The 21,678-nt window shown below is 40.2% G+C and overlaps 1 protein-coding gene across 5 annotated transcripts in view; it reads left to right on the plus strand.

The window, feature by feature from the left end:
• The window catches only part of LOC123762581 (pseudouridylate synthase 7 homolog), an 88,256-nt gene that overhangs the window by 50,714 nt on the left and 15,864 nt on the right, over window positions 1-21,678 (plus strand). For all 5 annotated transcript variants that reach the window (XM_045749163.2, XM_069332449.1, XM_069332448.1 and 2 more), the window contains exons 8-12: window positions 798-925; window positions 1,921-2,074; window positions 15,064-15,261; window positions 18,431-18,578; window positions 19,539-19,699. In XM_045749163.2, the coding sequence (XP_045605119.1) occupies window positions 798-925; window positions 1,921-2,074; window positions 15,064-15,261; window positions 18,431-18,578; window positions 19,539-19,699 (789 nt within the window). The remainder of the gene's footprint in view (window positions 1-797; window positions 926-1,920; window positions 2,075-15,063; window positions 15,262-18,430; window positions 18,579-19,538; window positions 19,700-21,678) is intronic.

The raw sequence follows: 21,678 nt of genomic DNA on the forward strand, positions 1-21,678 counted from the left end.
TCATCAACTAAAGCCTTGAATTTTGTTGATGTGAGTGTCGTTCTTTTTGTACTTTGGCAAACACTACTTAGCTTCTCCCTCAGATGAGTTTCTTTCACAGCTTTCTTCCTGGAATGGCACTGTTCTTGATCACTATCCATCTTGGATCTTGGAGTAAATGTAGAGTGTATAAAGACAGTAACAAATATAGCTGAGGAAAAATAGCTGGAACAGGCACACGTGTTGGACACGAAGGGAGGCCACAGCACTCACAAGGTTTCAGACAATAACAATAAGCCTACGATGAAATGCAGCAGTGCCTTGATGCCACATGGGCCATAACAAAAAATGAGAAGACGTTGGCGCAAAGTTTAAAATACGTCTCATAATGATCGGATAAAAAAATAGAATTTTAACAAATATTTTAACTTTGGACACCACATACATCCCAGTCGGACATCTGCAGAGTTATTTGTGGATGTCAACTACGTCCCGTGAATGCAAAAGTGTTAAGAAAATAGTTAGAAGCATAGAAAGCTTGTACTATATGATCAACAACACCAGCAATGCGGTCATATTTAACCATAATATTCCTATATGTATACATATATATATAAACATGCGTGCATCTGTAAGTACATACTTTTAGATTGTTTTCTGCAAACCATTTTAAAGAGGTCCTTGCATATTGTTCAACATTATATGCAGGCATCTTATTCTTTTGTCTGAATACTTCCTGTACTGTATTAACCTCTCGATAATAATATATGATAAGTCAAATTTGTGTTGTTTTTAACTCTTTGTTCTTTTTTATTCAGGTCGCTCCACAAAGACTTTGGCTGGCAACAAAGAATTTACGGTCGATACACATTGGTAATTTTCACTTCCGTGAAAAACCACAGCGGTTGAATCTTCAATTTGGAAACCACTACCGAATTGTCCTAAGGTAATCACGGCTCTCGACTGGTTGTCGACTTATGGCGAAGAGAAGGGTTGTGTTCTGTGCCATTTTTGCAATGCCGCCAACAAAAAGATGTAGTAACCATTATAAAGGTTACTCTTCTCCAACTGCTTTTATTATATTTTTGAATTATGGGAACTTTTTGTATTATGCAAATGGCATCTCTTTCATATAACTAAATGGGTGTGTCTTGTTGTTGGGTGCTCGCTCAAAACTTGATAACAGTTTATAATATAGATGATGGAGAGAATTGCTTATGATAAAACCTGCAAAGTTACAAGGAATATCTTACCTGGTTAGAATTTTTAGTGTACATTTTAGCAGCTCAATGTAAAAGTAGTGTATCCCTTATAGTATCATCATCATCATCATCGTCGTCTTCATCGTTGATCTCCTCTCTCTCGTCTCCTCCTTACCATCCTCCTCCTCCTCTTCCTTCTCTTCATCCTTTTCATTTCACCTCTGCTCTTCCTCCTCCTCCTCTTCCCTGTTCTTCTTTTTCCTTCCTTTTACTCATCTTGGTCTTCCTCCTTCCTCTTCTTTCTTCTCTTTTTGGTCCTTCTTTTGCTTGTCCAGTCTTGCTAATCCTTTTTCTGCTCTCTCCTCTTTCTACTATTCATCCTCTGTCATTTCCTCCTCCAATTATCTTTTCTTCTGATCTTCCTTCTTTTCCTTATCATCCTTATCCATCCCTATTTAATTTGACATGGAAATTCTAATTCTTGAAGAAGCTTGCTCTGTAAAAAGATTTTGTTTGGCAGTTTGAAGGGTTACATTAATATTCCTTTTTCAGTTTCCTGATATGCTGACGTTTCCCTGTTACCGTTTGCTATTGTTTTCTTGCGATGGGTGGCTGAATGTGTATGTGAAAATAAATCCGAACTTCGCTGTTTAACAGCTCCTACAATGATGTGCAGGATATGTGAAGCATTATGAAATGAAAGGAAATATCTAATATGGTCTGGTATTCTTTTTAACAGGGAAGTTGATGGAACAGATGAGGAGATACTTGAAGCTGTTGAGTCATTGAAGACTAAAGGGTTTATCAATTACTATGGCACACAACCATTTGGCAACAACTGCGTCTTTATGCGTGGTATTGGTTGTGAATTACTCAAAGGCAACTGGCAACAGGTGAGAGTGTTACGCATGCACGATTTGAAGAGGAATTGTGGGTGGGCAGTCGAGTGTAAGGTGTGATGTATTTTATACCGAGATGGTGATTTTAGGTTTATTGTGCTGGCAGTGAAGTTTAAGGAACGAAAGCAGTTTGGTGTTGAAACCGTGTTCTTTTGTTGGATCTGCTTTATAAATAGAGAGGATGGGTGAATGAATGGAGGATTAGTTTGGGTGAAGGAGGTACAAATATGAATGAGTGTGCCAAAGTCCAGGAGTAATGGTAAATTGCGGTAGCTTGTCAAGCTGAACATGGATTACTTCCCTAGCCATTTTTCTCTTTCCACTTCTTCCTAAAGGATCCTAACACTATTATTCATTATTTCTTCAGATTCCCCATTTCCACATCTTCATTTTTACATTTCTTTATATGTATTTAATGAAATAACCATTTGTAAACAAAAGGTATCAACATACCTTTTGTGGTTCATTTATTCATGTGAGCTCTCTCCAAAAGCAAACCCTAATACCAATACTGTACAAAACAATAAATAGAATATAAGAAAGAGGCAGTTAAAATAATTAAGAAAAGAGAAGAATCGTGGCAAAAATATCTTGCCGACTATTTCTAGAGGCGCGCACAAACTGAATAGCGCTGAACATATATGTCTGGCCATCTTTCGGTATCAAACAGTGGTGTAGAATACCATCCTTGTGCAGTGCCAAAAATTTGTGAAATTTTTTAGATGTGCTTAAGGACTGGTGTCAAATAAAATGGCTAAGTTAGAAAAATAGAAAGGTAGGGGGGTCTGGTAGGGTAGGTAGGTACATAACTGAGGAAGACTATAGGCAATATTATCACTATACACAATATTTAGGGGAAAGCTGATATGAATAGGGACAGTCTATTTGACAGTCTATTTGGAAGGAGATAGAGTAAGGGGTACATGTGGAATCTGGAAAAACAATTTTGTTGTAGAAGGTTAAGAAAAAATTATACTACAATGTAGGTTGTAAGCAAATGAAATGATTTATCAGAGGTGGAGGAAAATATCTTCATTTGTGTCTTCAGGATGAAATTCCGATAATATGATAATATTGGGAGGAATAAATGCAGTAGGGAGGGCATACCCATATGCCCTCCTCATTGGCACAAGTTGGCAAGCAAAAATCCCGAAATGCTAGAGTTGTAGCAGATATTACTGCCTATTTACAAGCATTGTTATATAAGTACATACTAAAAGATGAGCTTAAAACTGCACTAGGTACAAAAAACAAGGTAGTGTGGCATAAAGCTGTAGTTCACTTCCAAGTCACTGATAGGTAAGCACACACATTATTTGTCAGTACCGTACTTTCTGCATCAAGTGAACAAACTGATATCAATGATATTGATTTTCTTCTAACTTTGCAGATTTGTTGTTCTCGACAAGCAATACGAGCAACCCAGATTACAAAATCCTAAGTCATATCAGAGAGATAAGTTCTTTTTGGATTGACCTTTTATCTTGAATTAGTGACAAGATAAAAGGTCATTCACTTTTTTATACATAATAAATAATAAAAACAATAGACCTTTCAGACTATTTGGTCACCAATTAAGCTACAAATTGATGCATGAGGTTGGGATAGAAAAGTAGGTGGTTCTCTTTCCACTCTGCCGCCTCCAGCAACAAAGGTGGTTAAATCTTTTACTTATGAATGTATATTTAAACTTGATGAATTTTGATATTTATATCAATAGTTCCATTAACCTAATTTCTTATAAGAAGAGTGGAGCCAAATGATTTTCTCAATGCACCTGTAAATTTGGTAATGCCAGTTAATAATCTATTTAGAAGCCATTGGAAAGAGTAGAAATACAAAGCTTTAATTATATATTAAAAAAATGACATTTAAACAATTGGGGAGGGCTTCTGTACTGGCTCATTGGTGCTTACTGCCTTGCAAACTCCACCCAATTTTATCCATGCCAGGCCCTTGTGATACATATCCTACTACTAGGCCTACTAGGACCAGAAGCCAAAACCTGGCCCCCCCCCCCCCCCTTCCTCTAAAGATGCAAAGAGCAGAGGATCTTAGATCATCCTGACCATGAAAAGGCCACCAGAGAGGAAGGGCAAGTGGAAACATGTTACAGGACAGTAAACAAACAATAGAAAATGGACCAGCGAAGGCCAGAGATTCACAAACTACTTGGTGGTGAAGCAGTTCTCACTTTAATTGCACAAATGCCACAACATGAGGCTATACATCTTCCTCAAACCAACCTAAGTTGTTGTACAGCTGCATGTGGACAAAAACAACAGTATAAGACCATGTGACTAGACTATGGGGACAGGGGCCAGTCAAGCCTGACCTCAGGCCGGACTTGGGGAGTAGGAAAAACTCCTAGAACCCCACCCAGCAGGTATCAAGCAGGGAGAAACATTCTTGGAGAATCACGGTGTATGCAGGGCTCAAGAGGTTGTAGGAGATCTTCATCCCCAGAACTAGTTTGGTGAGCCGGTCGGCCAAGCTGACAGCACGCTGGACTTATGATCCTGTGGTCCTGGGTTCGATCCCAGGCGCCGGCGAGAAACAATGGGCAGAGTTTCTTTCACCCTATGCCCATGTTACCTAGCAGTTAAATAGGTACCTGTATGTTAGTCAGCTGTCACAGGCTGCTTTCTGGGGGTGGAGGCCTGGTCGAGGACCGGGCCGCGGGGACACTAAAGCCCCGAAATCATCTCAAGATAACCTCAAGATAACCTCAAGGTGTCCAAGTTGGGTTGAAAACAGACTGCCAGAAACAGCATCAGACAGTTGATGGTAATGTATAAGTGGTAAAAGGACACCTGGAGGAACTGGCCAAAAAGCAATATGGCCATTTAAAATATAATCATTGTTACAGAAGGAAGCTGCAAAGATCTTGTGTTACCCATTACACATGAGATGGTAGAGCTACCAGAAATCTGGAAAAAGGCAAATGTTGTTCCTATATTCAAGAAAGGGGGGACAGACACGAATAACTAAACAATAGACAAGTGTCTTTAACTTACATACCATGTTAGATTCTTAAAAAAGTAATCAGAAAAAGGATTGTAGAATATTTTGGGTGAGTAAATTTTATTACATAGACACAAAACAGCTTCAGAGAGGAAAAATCATGCTTAACGAACTTCATTGAGTTCTATGATCTTAATGGATCAGCTTCATATCATGAACAGAAGTAAAAAAAAAAAAAATTAATAACATTTACAATTTCAAATTACAGTAGTTTAAAAAATATTAAAATGTCCCAGTTGTTGTTTTATTCATTAGGGTCTCAGAAGAGCATATAACATGCATGTTCCTCACAGAAAAATATTGTTTGAGAGTGCAGTTTACTGTAAAATATTTTTTCAATGTGGCCATCCAAATATGTGCCAAATTTATATGCTAAATATTTATAACTCCAAACGTTATGACTTTATGACTAAACGACTCAGAGGACACCTTAGAACTAAGAACTATGCACATATGTAAAAAAGAGTGAGAATTGCTCAGAAACTGAATTATTGAAGCTGTCTCAAAGTTGAAATTCCTGTTTTAGAGATATTTGAAGTTCAAGTTATTGACAATGACTATGGTCATAACATGGTATGTAAGTTAAAGACACTTGTCTATTGTTTAGTTATTCGTGTCTGTCCCCCCTTTCTTGAATATAGGAACAACATTTGCCTTTTTCCAGATTTCTGGTAGCTCTACCATCTCATGTGTAATGGGTAGGGGGGAGCCGGTCATCTGGACCTCATATAACCTAAAAAGACAAAGAGAATAGAGTTTGAAATCTGTAAATAAATTGTCCAAGAAAAATCAGTCACAGATTCTGCCACCTGTGGCTGATTAACATGTTGACCAATTTCGTTCAAACTTCACATGCTTACTTAGTGTTGGATATGCATTCTCAAAGATGTAGAGGTCACAACAAAATCCACATAGAAACAAAGGAGAGAGATAAGAAAGTGATTGTCAGCTTTTTGTACAAAGAGACATAAGAAATATTGCCATTGGGCAATATATTTATATGAATATGAATTATCTTGTAACCATCAAATACATAATAAAGCACAAAAAAAAGGAAAGGGGTGGTAGGAGAAAAGCACACTGAAACCGTACTGGAGGGGACCTAAACATTCCCTCTAATGCGTTGTGTGGTTCCCTCTGAGGCCAAGGGTCCCCTTCTTCCAGCCAGAGGTGGTACTACCTTCTTTATATGATATATAATAAAATACAGCATAACATATTCCTTCATTATGTGTGAAATCTGACCCTCTAGGTGGCACCAGTTGCATATCAACTTTTTAGACCCTCCTTACTACTACTTATCTTCTTTGTGCATCAGACTTCAACTCCTTTTACCATGTCGTAGCTCAGTCGATTAAGGCAGGGTCTGGGATGCTCTCGGACGCAGGTTCGAATCCTCGTCACGGTCCTTGTGGATTTGTTCATCAGACAGGTGCTTGCATCTCTCTATCCCTTATTGCCAGTAAATGGGAGGTGTTGTCGTTTGTATCAGTACCAGTTGCCGCCCGTCGTGCATGCATTTATTTAAAAAAAAAATTGTAAAAAATCCATTTCCTAACATATTGGGATGAAATTTTCACCACACTGATGCCAAATAAAGGGAGATTTGTTTAACATTTTCCACTATTTTTAATATTTAAAAAAATACTCCTCAGTCATCTGGTCCCTTAATGATAGTTTCCTCACAGAAGACTTGTACACAAGATGGAGAGACAAGCAGGGGCAACAGGAAGGGCACTGAACTGGGTATGGAAGACTTGATGGACAGAAAACTAAGGGTCATAACTATAGAGATATGTCAAGCTGGAGAGGAGTGGAAAGTGGTGTTCATAGGGCTTTGTCCTAGGGTCATTGCTTTTCTTATTTATGTAAATGACCTGGCAGAGAAAGTGAGCTTGTTTATATCACCGTTTGCAAATGATGAAAAGCATGAAGGAGGGTAGGAACTGAAGATAACTGTAGGGTGCTACAAGAAGACCTTGACAAACGTTGGGAGTAGTTAGATAAATGGCTGCTAGAATTCAGTCCAAGTAATTTAATTCCAGTAATGAAAATTGGGTATGGGGGATAGGAGGCCTGTATTTAATCAACCAGGCTATGATTCATACATATGGCTGCTAGCAGCCCCATCCAACAGTCTTGTTGACCAAACCATCAAACAGGAGGCATGCTCAGAGACCAAGCCCTCGGAACTCTGACCTTCAAAACCATCACAAGGTAACTACAAAGTATGCTGCATAAGATACGGGTTAAATGCTAGAGGTGCATGCTCAAGGAATGGTTTCACATAGGGTGTATATGGACTTTCATTAAAAGTCTTTTTGTTTAGAATCTTTAATGACGTTCTTATTGTTTCTTGGTTTTGCCTTTTCCTTACAGTATAGTTAACACTTTCGCCCTCCCAGCAGTCGAGCGTGAAACATTGCCCTTGTGCGCCTGGCGTTTCGGGTGATCGTGCGGCAACACTGAAAAGTGTATACTCTTTTCAGTGTTGTGACCTTAATTTTTGATGTACGTGTTTCAATTTGGTATCAATATGTTCGCAATAGAATGTATTAAAAAAACATATGTATAAAGTGTCAGCAAAGCAAGCGTGAGACCAGCTCCAAATAAAAAACTACGTCGATCGGTAGCCGTGTGCGCCAAACAGCGATGAAATGTTTCTACTCTTTTTCAGGTTTGTCAACTCCACACTTGTCCTACATCGTTTATTTTGGTATCATCATGATTGCAATAAAATCCCCTACACGGGCATATGCATATACATTCCTAATTATGGTCGCGCCCCACCTGCAGCAACGCCCAAAGTCGCCCTAGTGTAACCCGTTAGAGTACACCCATAGCCACACTCGGTACACCCAAAAAAACACATACTGAAATTTCCCGTTTATTAACAGAAGTTTTTGTGGTACATCGTTCATTTTGATATCAAATTATTCTCAATAAAATGCACAGCAATGTATATAATGGGTTGAAAACACGAAGGAACACGTATAAATGCCGAAAACTACAAAAGTCTTGTACGCGAGGGGAGAGAGGTGCGATCACTCATGGTATCAACAACAGAGTAGGTCGACCACGTGAGCGCCTATGCCGAGGTGCCTGTGGGCCTATTGCGGAGAACGGGAATATAATTGCGCGCATTTTGAAACTATCCCGAAACTATCCCTAGGATACCCGATCAACCAGGTTGTGACTCATACGTCAGGCTGCGAGCAGCCGCGTCCAACAACCTGGTTGATCAGTCCAGCAACCAGGAGGCCAGGTCGACGACCGGGCTGCGGGGACGCTAAGCCCCGGAAGCACCTCAAGGTAACCTCAAGGTAAGTCAGTCGAATAAAAATTGAATTTTATGCAAATATTTTATTGTTGGATGCAAATGATGTTACGAGATAGGACTCGAGAGAAAAATTGGTGATACATTATATGTCACGAGATAGGGAAAGTGTTAGGTATCCTTTCGATGTTGTTATCAAGTTCTCATTTGAATACCATGAGAAGTACCTTACCTTGTTGGCCAGTTATGCTCCTTATGTTTAGAGGGAGAGAGTAGAAAATTCTTGGGCCTTTAATGTCCAACATACCTATTGCACCTCTGCATTTCATCAGATCTATTTGGTATTTCCTGTCATATCCACACACTTTTTGGTCTCATGTGGTTTTATTTCTGTGCTCAGATTTATAACAGTCCCTCTTATATTTTCCAAGTGTAAATTTTCATGTATCTTTCCTGTCTGCACTCAAGAGAATAAAGTTTTGAAATTGTAAGCAATCCCAATACAGTAGTAACTAGTGATTAACTAAAAAATACATTTTATACAGAAAACTACTCATTGGGACCTTACCTTTATGGAGGACTCTTGTTGACAAAGGAACCAACTCAGGGGAAAGGAACCCAACGCAGTGAGGAGGGGATGAGGAGGAGAGGTGTTAGTGTTTAGAAGGGGAGTCCCCTTCCACTATTAACATCAAATAGTGATGACATTTCTGGGGGTACTCTCTCTCACATTTTTCAGGCATACCACTAGGATCTGCTTGTGGCTCACTGCTTGGTTGTCTTACTAAGAATCTGTCAATAGACACTTGTTTTTTCCTACATTTTAACACTTGTCTGTAGTGAGACATCACATTGTCTCACTATGAATGATCTCTTGTTTTTCCTCTATTGTCATCCTCACAACTTTTTTCAAAAGTTGAACTTTACCAATGACTTCCTTGGAACACATGGCAAGATATATAATAAGAACTTTTATGTTCAGAAACTAAAAAAGCACAAAAACAAAGAAATTCTTCACAAAGAATTGAAGCGCAATCATCACTAGGTTGGGGGAGACAGGAAAACTGAAGCGCACCTTGTGCTCAGTCGGCCCATACATGTATCAACAAACTTGAGCCCTGAGGCAAACTACGAGTACCGAGTCAAATTTTTCAAAGAAATTGAGCTCAAAAATCGGAAAATTTGAAAACGGGGTTATTCGAAAACCGATGTTCTCCTATATACTCACCTAGTTGTGCTTGCGGGGGTTGAGCTTTGGCTCTTTGATTCCGTGGCACGTATGTATGTTTATATATGTGTGTGTGTGTATATATATATATATATATATATATATATATATATATATATATATATATATATATATATATATATATAATATATATATATATATATAGTCATTTCCCGTCCCTCTACCCTTTTGTACATTCATGCTACAGTATGGATCTTAAGCTACTTTTTGGCGAACATGAAATTGACTCGCGAGAAGGCGTCCAACAGGGAGACCCCCTCGCTCCTCTCCTTTTCTGCTTAGTCATCAAACAAGTCACAGAGGTCCTGTCCAGCGAGCTTAACATCTGGTTCTTGGATGATGGTACCCTAGCTGGTTCCCAAGACTCCCTCCTGGAGGACATCAGAAAAATCCAGGAGCAAGGTGCAGTTTTAGGCCTCACCCTGAACCCTTCTAAATGTGAAATAATATGTTCCAACCAGGGCATCGTAGAGAGAATAGAGGGTCTTCTGCCAAATATCCATAAAACTAAACCTGAAGACAGCACACTCCTAGGAGCTCCCCTGGGGTTGAAAGCCATCGATGAGGTCCTTGATAAGAAAATCGCCGACCTTAAGAGGATGGATGGGAGGATTGAGGATATTGATGCTCATGATGCACTCTACCTCATCACCAGATGTCTGTCCCTCCCCAGGTTAACCTACTTTCTGAGGTGTTCACCATCTTACAGTAGCCAAAAACTAAGTGAGTATGACCGGTTACTGAAATCAATGCTAGAAAAAGCCCTTAACCCCTCTCTCGATGACCTACAGTGGAAACAAGCCTCTCTTCCCGTAAGACTTGGGGGCCTCAGAGTTCGAACAGCAACGCAAATCGCTGTTCCAGCCTTCCTGTCCTCCTTATCAGCATCCGACGACCTTGTGAAGGAAATTCTACCTGCCCACTTACATCAGCTGGCAGGTGTACATGATCCCAATTTTACACGCTGTGCCACAGAGTGGGCCTCTCGTGCAGGCCAATCACCTCGACCACCATCCCCAAAATCCCACAAGCAATCCAGCTGGGATGGTCCCATTGTAGACCAAGTTGCTGCAGAGTGCCTGGGTGCTGCAACAACACAACACGACATTGCTCGCCTCACAGCAGTAGCAGCACCACATGCAGGGGATTTCCTGTTAGCAACCCCAATGTCGGCAACTGGCACGCGTCTCACACCACACGCCCTCCGAATTGCTGTGGCCCTCCGCCTTGCTGCCCCAATCCACACCAGATATAGGTGTATTTGCGGCGAGGTGGTGGCTGACAGGTACGGTCACCATGGCCTACTCTGCCAAACCACAGGGGGATGGCACTCGAGGCACAGTGAAGTTAACGACATCATCAAGAGGAGCCTCGCCACAGCTGGATGCCCAGCTGAAAGAGAGCCCCGTTACCTAACGCCCCGTAACTCTGATGCTCTTATTGGTCGCCCGGATGGTATCACAGTGAACCCCTGGAAGAATGGCAAGCAGTTGGTATGGGACTACACGTGCGTATCAACCCTGGCTAACACCTACATTAACCTCAGTGTTGCACAACCAGGTGGCGCTGCCACCCACAGGGAAGCAGCCAAATCCCGTAAGTATAGAGAACTGGATCACCACTACAATTTTGTCCCCATTGCTTCTGAGACGCTCGGCGCCTGGGGTAAAAGTGCTACCAGTTTTTTGAAGGAACTGGGTTCTAGGCTCATCGAAACAACAAGGGACCCGAGAGCTGCAAGCTTTCTTTTCCAGCGCCTCAGTGTGGCGATACAGAGGGGAAATGCGCACTGCATCCAGGGTTCCTGCCCGCCATCTGAGGAGCTGGAGGAACTCGACAACCTATGACAACCATCTTTGTAACCCATATGTAACTCCTTTTTTGTAACAAAGTTCAAATAAAGTAAATATATATGTGTACATACAAAAGAATGGGGGTGGTAGGAGAAGATAATATTAGTGTTCAGTGAGAAACCACAAGGTCTCCTCTGAATACTTTTTATTTTCTTCTCCGAGGCTATGGGTCCCCACATTGGCACCAGAGGTGGTACCCTCACAAAATTTATATATATATATATATATATATATATATATATATATATATATATATATATATATATATATATATATATATATATATATATATATATATATATATATATATATATATATATATATATATATATATATATATATATATATATATTAGTATATTTTGGTAGCAGTCTTTCCTGTAGACATATATTATTAAATATGACCGAAAAAGTAAGATTAATAATTCTAACACGAATTTTCTCAATCTTTCGTACATTACGCTTCACTGTTGGAGGTAAATCAAAAATCAATTCTCCAAAATTCATTTTTATTTCTAGTCTGACGCGACACGGGCGCGTTTCGTAAAACTTATTACATTTTCAAAGACTTTAGTTCACAAATACACAACTGAATAGAACTTACGTATCTCCGATTTTATATCTACATTTGAGTGAGGTGGAAGGGGTGATGTGGCATTAACACAAGACAGAACAAAATGTGGTATTAATAGGGTATTAATTTCATCAACACAAGACAGAACAAGAGTATTAATAGGGTATTAATTTCATCAACACAAGACAGAACACGAAACAATGGATATTGAATAGAAGTGTTTGTAGAAAGCCTTTTGGTCCATATTTCTTGATGCTTCTATATTGGAGCGGAGTCTTGAGGTGGGTAGAATATAGTTGTGCAATAACTGGCTGTTGATTGCTGGTGTTGACTTCTTGATGTGTAGTGCCTCGCAAACGTCAAGCCGCCTGCTATCGCTGTATCTATCGATGATTTCTGTGTTGTTTACTAGGATTTCTCTGGCGATGGTTTGGTTGTGGGAAGAGATTATATGTTCCTTAATGGAGCCCTGTTGCTTATGCATCGTTAAACGCCTAGAAAGAGATGTTGTTGTCTTGCCTATATACTGGGTTTTTTGGAGCTTACAGTCCCCAAGTGGGCATTTGAAGGCATAGACGACGTTAGTCTCTTTTAAAGCGTTCTGTTTTGTGTCTGGAGAGTTTCTCATGAGTAGGCTGGCCGTTTTTCTGGTTTTATAGTAAATCGTCAGTTGTATCCTCTGATTTTTGTCTGTAGGGATAACGTTTCTATTAACAATATCTTTCAGGACCCTTTCCTCCGTTTCATGAGCTGTGGAAAAGAAGTTCCTGTAAAATAGTCTAATAGGGGGTATAGGTGTTGTGTTAGTTGTCTCTTCAGAAGTTAACCTCTCTTCAGAGGCCCATATTGGACCCATATTGTTTCTGATATATGTAAATGATCTACCAGAGGGTATAGAATCATTCCTCTCATTGTTTGCTGGTGATAAAAAAATTATGATGAGGATTAAGACGAAGAAACATAGTATGAGGCTACAAGATGACCTAGACAGACTGAGTGAATGGTCCAACAAATGGCTACTAAAGTTCAACCCAAATAAATGTAAGGTAATGAAACTAGGCAGTGGAAACAGGAGGCTAGACACAGGATACAGAATGGGAGATGGTCCTTCATGAAACAGATAGAAAGAAAGATCTAGGAGTTGATATCACACCAAACCTGTCTCCTGAAGCCTACATCAAAAGAATAACATCTGCAGCGTATGCGAGGCTGGCTAACATCAGAACTGCCTTCAGGAACCCCTGTAAGGAATCATACAGAACCTTGTATACCACTTATGGAAGACCAATCCTGGAGTATGTGGTGGCCCCAGCATGGAGGTCGTACCTTGTTAAGCACAAGGAGAAGCTTGAAAAATTTCAGAGGTATGCCACTAGGCTAGTCCCAGAGCAAAGAGGCGTGAGTTACGAGTACAGGCTGCGTGAAAGGCATCTCACGACACTGGAAGATGGGGGGGCCAGATTCACGAAGCAGTTACGCAAGCACTTACGAACCTGTACATCTTTTCTCAATCTGGCGGCTTTGTTTACCATTATTAAACAGTTAATGAGCTGCGAAGCACCAGGAGGCTGTTTATAACAATAACAACAGTTAATTGGCAAGTTTTCATGCTTGTAAACTGTTTAATAAATGTAACCAAAGCCGTTAAAGATTGAGAAAAGATGTACACATTCGTAAGTACTTGCATAACTGCTTCATGCATCTTGCCCCAGAAGAGTAACGGGAGACATGATCACTACCTACAAAATTCTCAGGAATTGACAGGGTAGATAAAGATAAACTGTTTAACACAGGTGGTACACGAACAAGGGGACACAGGTGGAAACTGAGTACCCAAATGAGCCACAGGGATGTTAGAAAAAACTTTTTCAGTGTCAGTGTAGTTAACTGATGGAATGCATTAGGCAGTGATGTGATGGAGGCAGACTTCATACACAGTTTCAAATGGAGATATGATAGAGCCCAGTAGGCTCGGGAATCTGTACACCAGTCGATTTGACAGTTGAGAGGTGCGACCAAAGAGCTAGAGCTCAACCCCCGCAAGCACAACTAGATGAATACATACATACATACACCATATTGCTGAATTCTGCTACTCTTGGCTTTGAGACTGGCTGCAAAGGTTTATTGCCTATGCATGTCAGAACTTCAATTAGGTTCTGATCCGAGTAACATGTACCTGTATTTGTAATTATTATGTCCCTAATCAGTTGATCGTATTTGTAAAGATAAGATCTAAGGTGTTTTCTTTCCTAGTTGGTTCTACTATTTGCTGGTTTAAGGCAATTCTGTCACATATTTGGAAGAGGTCATCTGTATGTGACTGTTTACTTAAACAGCTTCTTGGGATTCTCTCTGGTATAACTGTATTTGCCACATTTCTCCATTTTAGGTGAAGTAAGTTGAAGTCGCCAAACAAGATGATGTTTGGGGCAGGGTTTGTGAGATTTTCTAAGCAGTTTTCTATTTAAACTTTAAACTGCTTAGGATTTGCATCTGGTGATATATATACAAGGACAGTCACCACATTTAGAATTTTTTTTTATTACTTTATCAGCATTTCTATCATGTCGTTTGTAATGTTTAGCAACTCTGTACAGATAAGTGTGTCTTTGATGTACAGGCTGACCCCACCCTGTAGCCTATGTTTTCTATCACATCTGAAAAGATTGAATTCTGGATGATCAGGTATCCTTTCTATAGGTAGAGAGACATTTTACATGTATCTTTGTGCATCCTGGATGCCAATTAACAATGTTAACAAAAATCAGATTTTTTTTCTTGTGCATGAGTGTGAAGGCATGAGTATATAGCAAGAGCAATTATAGATAGTTTTCTTCAAATTTGAAATTTGTATCCATTTGATGCGAGCTTCCTCAGCTGTTATTTAAACAGTACTGTATTTATTTACTTCTTTAATGTGAGATTGGTTAAGGGAAGAAGAATTAAATGGAAATAAAATAATGAAAGAATGTTTAAAATCACTTAATTTCTTTTCTGTTTTCAGGCTGTAAATTTAATTCTTGCTCCTCGTGATAATGATGTTCCTGACCTTCATCGCTGTCATACCACATGGAAAGAAACAGGAGATGCTGAGGCTGCGCTCAAAATGTTGTGTAAGGGCTGGGAAGCAACAGTTGAGAACCAGTTACTGACTGGGCTTTCACAGCTGACAGGAAATGATCTTGTAGAAGCCCTAAACCGGGTAAGATTATTAAATTATATGCAATATACATAAATAATAATGAAAATGACGATAATATTACAAAGGGGTACTGAACTTTTTTAGTATGTAATATAGTAGTGTGAGGTTGCTTGGATGTACTACAGTACCAGTATATGGAATGAAGCCGTTTCATTGCATAAGACGTATTACAGTATTTATGTTGTCAGTCCCATTGCAACTTCCATCACCTTCCTGGTAATTTTATTTAATTTCTGTAGGGAGCCCCTTCGGCTTCCCGGAGCTATCTTGGCTGATATGAATGTATTAGACCCTGGCATCTGTCAATGTGCATGGAGTTCTAGGCCTACTGGGGACCATGAGCCAGAACCTGGTCCCCTCAGAGAGGCACAAGGAACAATGGCCTATTCCCCGTGTGGTTGGAAACATTCTATGCCTGTCAACAACCGAGTCAGGCACCCACAAAGGTAATCCCCTTAAAACAAACCCCTATTTTGGTTAAAATATTGCTACTGAAAGCCAAACTAGGGGACAAAACTTCCAAAATTATAACGAGCATGATGACTGTCACTGTCTGCGCACCCCCCCCCCCCCCCCTTTCTCCCCGGGAGGGGGTAAGGGAAAGTCCCAGACTGCTCTGCAGAGACTGCTCTCCCACTCTGCAGTTCTGTGGCTGATGTGGAACTGGCAAGGTTGTGTGCCTCTGTCTCCGGAATTTTACAGTTCCACCAGCCTTTTGGTGTGGTGGTGTCTCTACGTTGGTGTGCAAGCCAGGAGTAATTTCTCCAGTACTTGGGCTGCATGTGCTTAGGGTTCCCTTCCCTAGGTAGGACTGTACCTCATGGTACAGTCCTTATTCCTGTTCCTTATTCTCATATCTGATATAGACAAAAATACACGTCACAGCTTCGTGTCGTCCTTTGCAGATGACACAAAAATCATCATGAAAATTACCTCTGCTGAAGACATTGAAAAACTACAAGCAGACGTCAACAAAGTTTTCGATTGGGCAGCAGAAAATAACATGATGTTTAACAGTGATAAATTTCAGGTACTCAGGTACGGCAAAAATGAGGATCTGAAACATAATACAGGGTACAAAACACAATCGAATCTTTCCATAGTAGAAAAACAGCATGTCAAGGATTTGGGGATAATGATGTCCGACGATCTAACGTTTAGGGAGCATAACCAAGCAAATATCGCGTCAGCCAGAAAAATGATCGGATGGATTACGAGAACTTTCAAATCCAGGTATCCCATCACAGTGGTTGTACTCTTCAAGTCACTTGTGTTGTCCTGTCTCGAGTACTGCTCAGTATTCACTTCCCCCTTCAGAGCAGGAGAGATTGCTGAAATAGAGGGAATACAGAGAACATATACGGCACACATAGACGAGATAAAACACCTAAATTATTGGGATCGTCTCAAAGCCCTCGAAATGTACTCTCTAGAAAGGAGACGAGAGAGATACCAAATAATATACACATGGAAAATACTGGAGGGCCAGGTCCCAAATCTACACAGTAAAATAACACCGTACTGGAATGAACGATATAGATGAATATGCAAGATTGAACCAGTGAAGAGCAGAGGTGCCATAGGCACAATCAGAGAGCACTGTATAAACATCAGAGGTCCACGGTTGTTCAACGTCCTCCCAGCGACTATAAGAAATATTGCCGGAACAACCGTGGACATCTTCAAGAGAAAACTGGACTGTTTTCTAAGAGAAGTTCCGGATCAGCCGGGCTGTGGTGGGTATGTGGCCCTGCGGGCCGCTCCAAACAACAGCCTGGTAGACCAAACTCTCACAAGTCGAGCCTGGCCTCGGGCCGGGCTTGGGAAGTAGAAGAACTCCCAGAACCCCATCAAGCAGGTAGGTGTCCTGTAAGTACTGCCCTTGGGGGCTTGTGGTTACCTTTCACAAGTCACCTTGGAATCTACCTCTGCTGTCTTTTTCTGTTCGATGATTGACCGCTCTTGGAGTCAGCTGGGGTGTTTCTTGCTTCCCTGTATGCCTCTGGGTAGGGAATAGTTTTTGTCACTGGTTGGGGCGCAGGGTACTTTGCAGCTAGTTATCACCTTTCATAGTGGCCGACTCTGTTTTGCCTGGGCACGCTGTCCTCTTGTGGGGTTTTCTTTTCATTTTTATTTTCCTGCCTGGTGGAGGGTTTGGTCTCACCCTATTGTATCTTGGTGGTCCTCCGCTAGGCCCCCGCAAGTGCACATGTCCCGGGAGTTCAGCTTTAGCAGTTTACTTAGTAGTGTTTGGGCGCCGGACCAGTACCTTACTTAGGCTTCCCATTGCGAGATAACATGCCTAAAGCCATGGGGAAACAAATTGGGGGTTCTTTGGTTCGATGGATGCAACCCCTGGGTCCCCCTCTTGCTACGTGCGAGTTTGAAGGCTGCTCTGTCCTCTTGTCTCAAGAGTGACACTCATCGATTGTGCCTCCGTCATGCCTGCTGGGTCGGTGACACGTTCGACCCGGAGTCTTGTGAGTCTTGTTCCTTGTTCGTATTCCAGTTCACCTAGTCCAGTGATCATGATATGCGAATGCAGGCAGCTTCGGCGTTGCATGATCAATTTAGGTTGCTGCAACGCGCTATGTTGGTTGCTTCCCCAGATTCCCCGAGACTGCCCCGTTTTGGTTATAGGGACCTGGATTTGGAGTGTATTAGTCTTCTTGGCTTTGGTTCCGTCTGCACTCCCTTGTCCTTTCCCTTGCTTCCGGCTCCAAACCATCTGAGGGTTTCGGAGTCGGGGCAGGGTTTAGTTGATGGTGACACTCGGGTGGTTTTGGAGAATGCCCCTTCCGGGGTGGCGACGGAGGGATTCGTGCATGATTCTCCAGTGGGGTCCCCTTCGATCCTGCTTTCTCAGCTGTTCCTGTCATTTCTTTTGAGGCAGAGGGTATGGGGGACGGCTCGGCCCCGGGGTCCTCATGGGGGAGGTTCCTGGTGCAGGGGAGGGGTTGGTTTGGGGCCTATTGGACCCCGCTTGGGTTTTGTACCCTCCGAGTGGGACTTGTATGTATCATATCATATTTGTATAACCTCTATGATTAGATATAGTCATATATTAAATTCTTTGATTTTTGTGATAGCAATCTATATGTCTTATATAGCCCACATGCAGTCAAAACATTACTAATTGCTGAATTGTGTTTGTTCACTATGTTTTCAGATCCCACGCACTACTCGCACACTATACCTCCATGCATACCAGAGTTGGATGTGGAACACAATAGCATCTCGGCGGGTTCAAAAGTATGGACTTAAGGTGCTACCTGGAGACATCGTTCGACGCAAGGGCTCCAATACTGAAGTAGATGGTGAGTGATTATCATGTAAACCCTTTTTCTTGCTCAGAATGGAATAATGTAGAATATTCTTTGCTTACAGAGGTTCTGGAACCCTCAAACAATGCTTATTGTCATATGTGGATTCATGGATAAAGTAGTTATCGTCATATGACGATTTAAACGATTGTTTTGAGTTTAAATCCAGTTTATTCATAATTACATGATATGTATACCAATGATGTATATATGGTTTCCACATAGAGTAAGGTATACCGGGTAAACCAACCATCAATTAGTACATGTAGTACATGTACTATTTGTTGTTGTTGTTAAAGATTCGCTACCTGGAACAAAGTTCCAAGTAGCACAGGCTATGGTGAGCCCGTAGTGCCTTATGTACATGTACTAGGTTACGAGCCTATCATCATCTGTGGGTGCCGGTCGGCCGAGCGGACAGCACACTGGACTTGTGATCCTGTAGTCCCTGGGTTCGATCCTATAAAAAGTACGGTTTTTCTACAGGATTACTCATTAATATTTTTCATTGCTTTTTCTTTCAATGTTGTGATTTGACTGTTTTATGTCCATTTTCTGCTTTGATAGTTGTGTTTTTTCCATAGTGCAGTAATTGAAACGTGTCCTCATTAAACATGTTATTTTCCCATGCCCATTGAAAGCCTTAACATCAGATTGGAGGTTTGCAGTGTCCTCTATATTGTCTACTCATGAAAATTCTAGTGTCATCTGCAAAGGATGATACAGTACTATAATTTGCATCCCTGTATCTCCAGACTATCCGGAGGTACCTAATATGGAAGACTTAAGCCACTAATTAAAGAATCTAGGTCTGTGCATTCTGACAATGTGCACTCTGGAGATTTCACACTATTTACATACTCTCGTGCACTTATTTTGCACAACTAAGACAGCTGTGAAAATCTATTCTCTTGCCAAAAGTAATATATTGTGTAATTTTTTATTCGCTACCAGAAATGGAAGATGAAAACAATGAGAATGAAGCCGAAGGTGAAGAGAGCAAAGATGAATCAGAAAGCAAACCCGAGATGGAGACCACTGAGGCTAATGGTCAAAATATGTCTGGTTTTCACTTCCTCACTGAAGAAGAAGCGGAGGTAGCCGACATTGCTGATGTAAGTACTGCATTAAATATTTTCATGTATGGGCTGGATAAGTGTTGTAGGCTAGACCATCACCAGGCCATCATGCAGGAGGCCTGGTCAATGACCGGGTCGCGGGAACCTTGACCCCGTTACCATTGCAAGGTAACTGCAAGGTAAGGTAGCAACAAATGTTACTGCATGTAGTAGGGCTAAAAGTTACATGTAGTAGTGCTAAAAGTTGGCAAATATACATCCATCAAATACTTGCAGTTCAAATCAGTCATTGAATTGTTATTATTATTATTAAGGAATGTTATGTTACATTAAATATAATACGATGTGTACAATAAATAACACAGACAATCCTCAGGTGACGAGCAGCCCCATCCACAAGCCCCGAAAAGTGTGCACTCGTTTCAGTTTTCTCACCTTAATTCTCATGCTACATCATTTGTTTTGGTATCATTGTGTTCGCAATAGAATTTCCTACAGGGGTATATGCATATAAGGTCCAAAAGCCCGCCGTGACTCCACACAGCAAAGCCTAAAGTCGGCAAAGTTACCTGTGAGCACGCAAAATCAGTAAAATGTGTATACTCGTTTCAGTTTTCTCACCTTACTCGTACTACGTCGTTTGTTTTGGTATCATTGTGTTCACAATAGAATTCCCTACGGGGTATATGCATATAAGGTCTAAAAGCCCCGCGTGACTCCACAGAAAAGCCTAAAGTCGGTCAAGTTACCCGTGAACGAGCGCCAGTTGGTGCACCTACAGACTAATATATATACTCGTTCAGTTTGATAACATAAATTTTTGTGGTACGTGTTTCATTTTGGTATCAAATTGTTCGCAAAATAAAGTCGTGTATTTTAAAACTAGTCCTATAGTAATAGAAAAATACTGTAAATGGAATTTTAGGAAATATTTTAAAATTTGGACCACAAAAGAACTAATGACAATATTAGATACATTGCAAAGCACAGGAGACAATTTATAGTAAGCTACTTTTCTTAGTAATATATAACTTACTCTGTAGAGTTTTTTATAAGAAAGGCCTAAATAAACTAACATTGCTTGAAATTTGCAGACATATTTAACAAATAAAATTATTAATTAATTAAGATACATAAAATTAGACAGATGACATTTCCATATAATACGATACTAAATATGACAATTGTTTAATAATATAAAGTCCCCACCTAAAAGTGTTCTTGCTATATGACCATTATTTCTTAGGTGAAACTGTAACAGCATATGATGCAACCTGTTAATAACATGTATGATTTACAAATTGGAAATGTTGACCACATTAAAATATGTTCTTCAATACATAAATAATACGCCTAAGCCAGATTAGGTAATGATTTATTATTTATTATTTTCTTCATATTATACGAGTAAGCTATTTTAAGCTTACTATTTATTATTATTTATTATTATTTATTTATTAATAATTTATTATTTTCTTCATATTATATGAATAAGCTATTTTAAATTACAGTATAAACAGTACAGAATTTGAATGCAGCACATATGAAAAGAGTTATGCAAGACTTATTCTGACTCAAATTCATTGGCTTAGTCTTCAATATTTAATTTGCCATGAATAATATAATATGTAGGCCTCTAATTACTAAAATATTTTAAAACTTTAATAATGGGTGACCTATTTCTATTTGCAAAAAAATTTGGTATGTTGGAAAAGTACATTAACTACTGGCTTCTCTTAGTTCCAGTGAACAGCAGTTAATTTAAAGCCTGGCCTTGTGCCGGGCTTAGGGAGTAGAACTCCTCTCAGAACCCCATTAAGCAGGTTAATATTGATTTACTAGATATTTATATAATATCTTTCTATGGTAATTTGTATTTGTATTTTCACAAAATACATATTTAATACAAGTTAAAGGCAGTATACAGTATTGCTGGCAGGCCGGGATCTGACCGAGACCCACCAATGAAGGTACAGTACTGTACAGTATTTTTAGTTCCTGATTGTGTAAGGTTG

The sequence above is a fragment of the Procambarus clarkii genome, chromosome 27, assembly GCF_040958095.1.
Source record: "Procambarus clarkii isolate CNS0578487 chromosome 27, FALCON_Pclarkii_2.0, whole genome shotgun sequence".
NCBI lineage: Eukaryota > Metazoa > Arthropoda > Malacostraca > Decapoda > Cambaridae > Procambarus > Procambarus clarkii.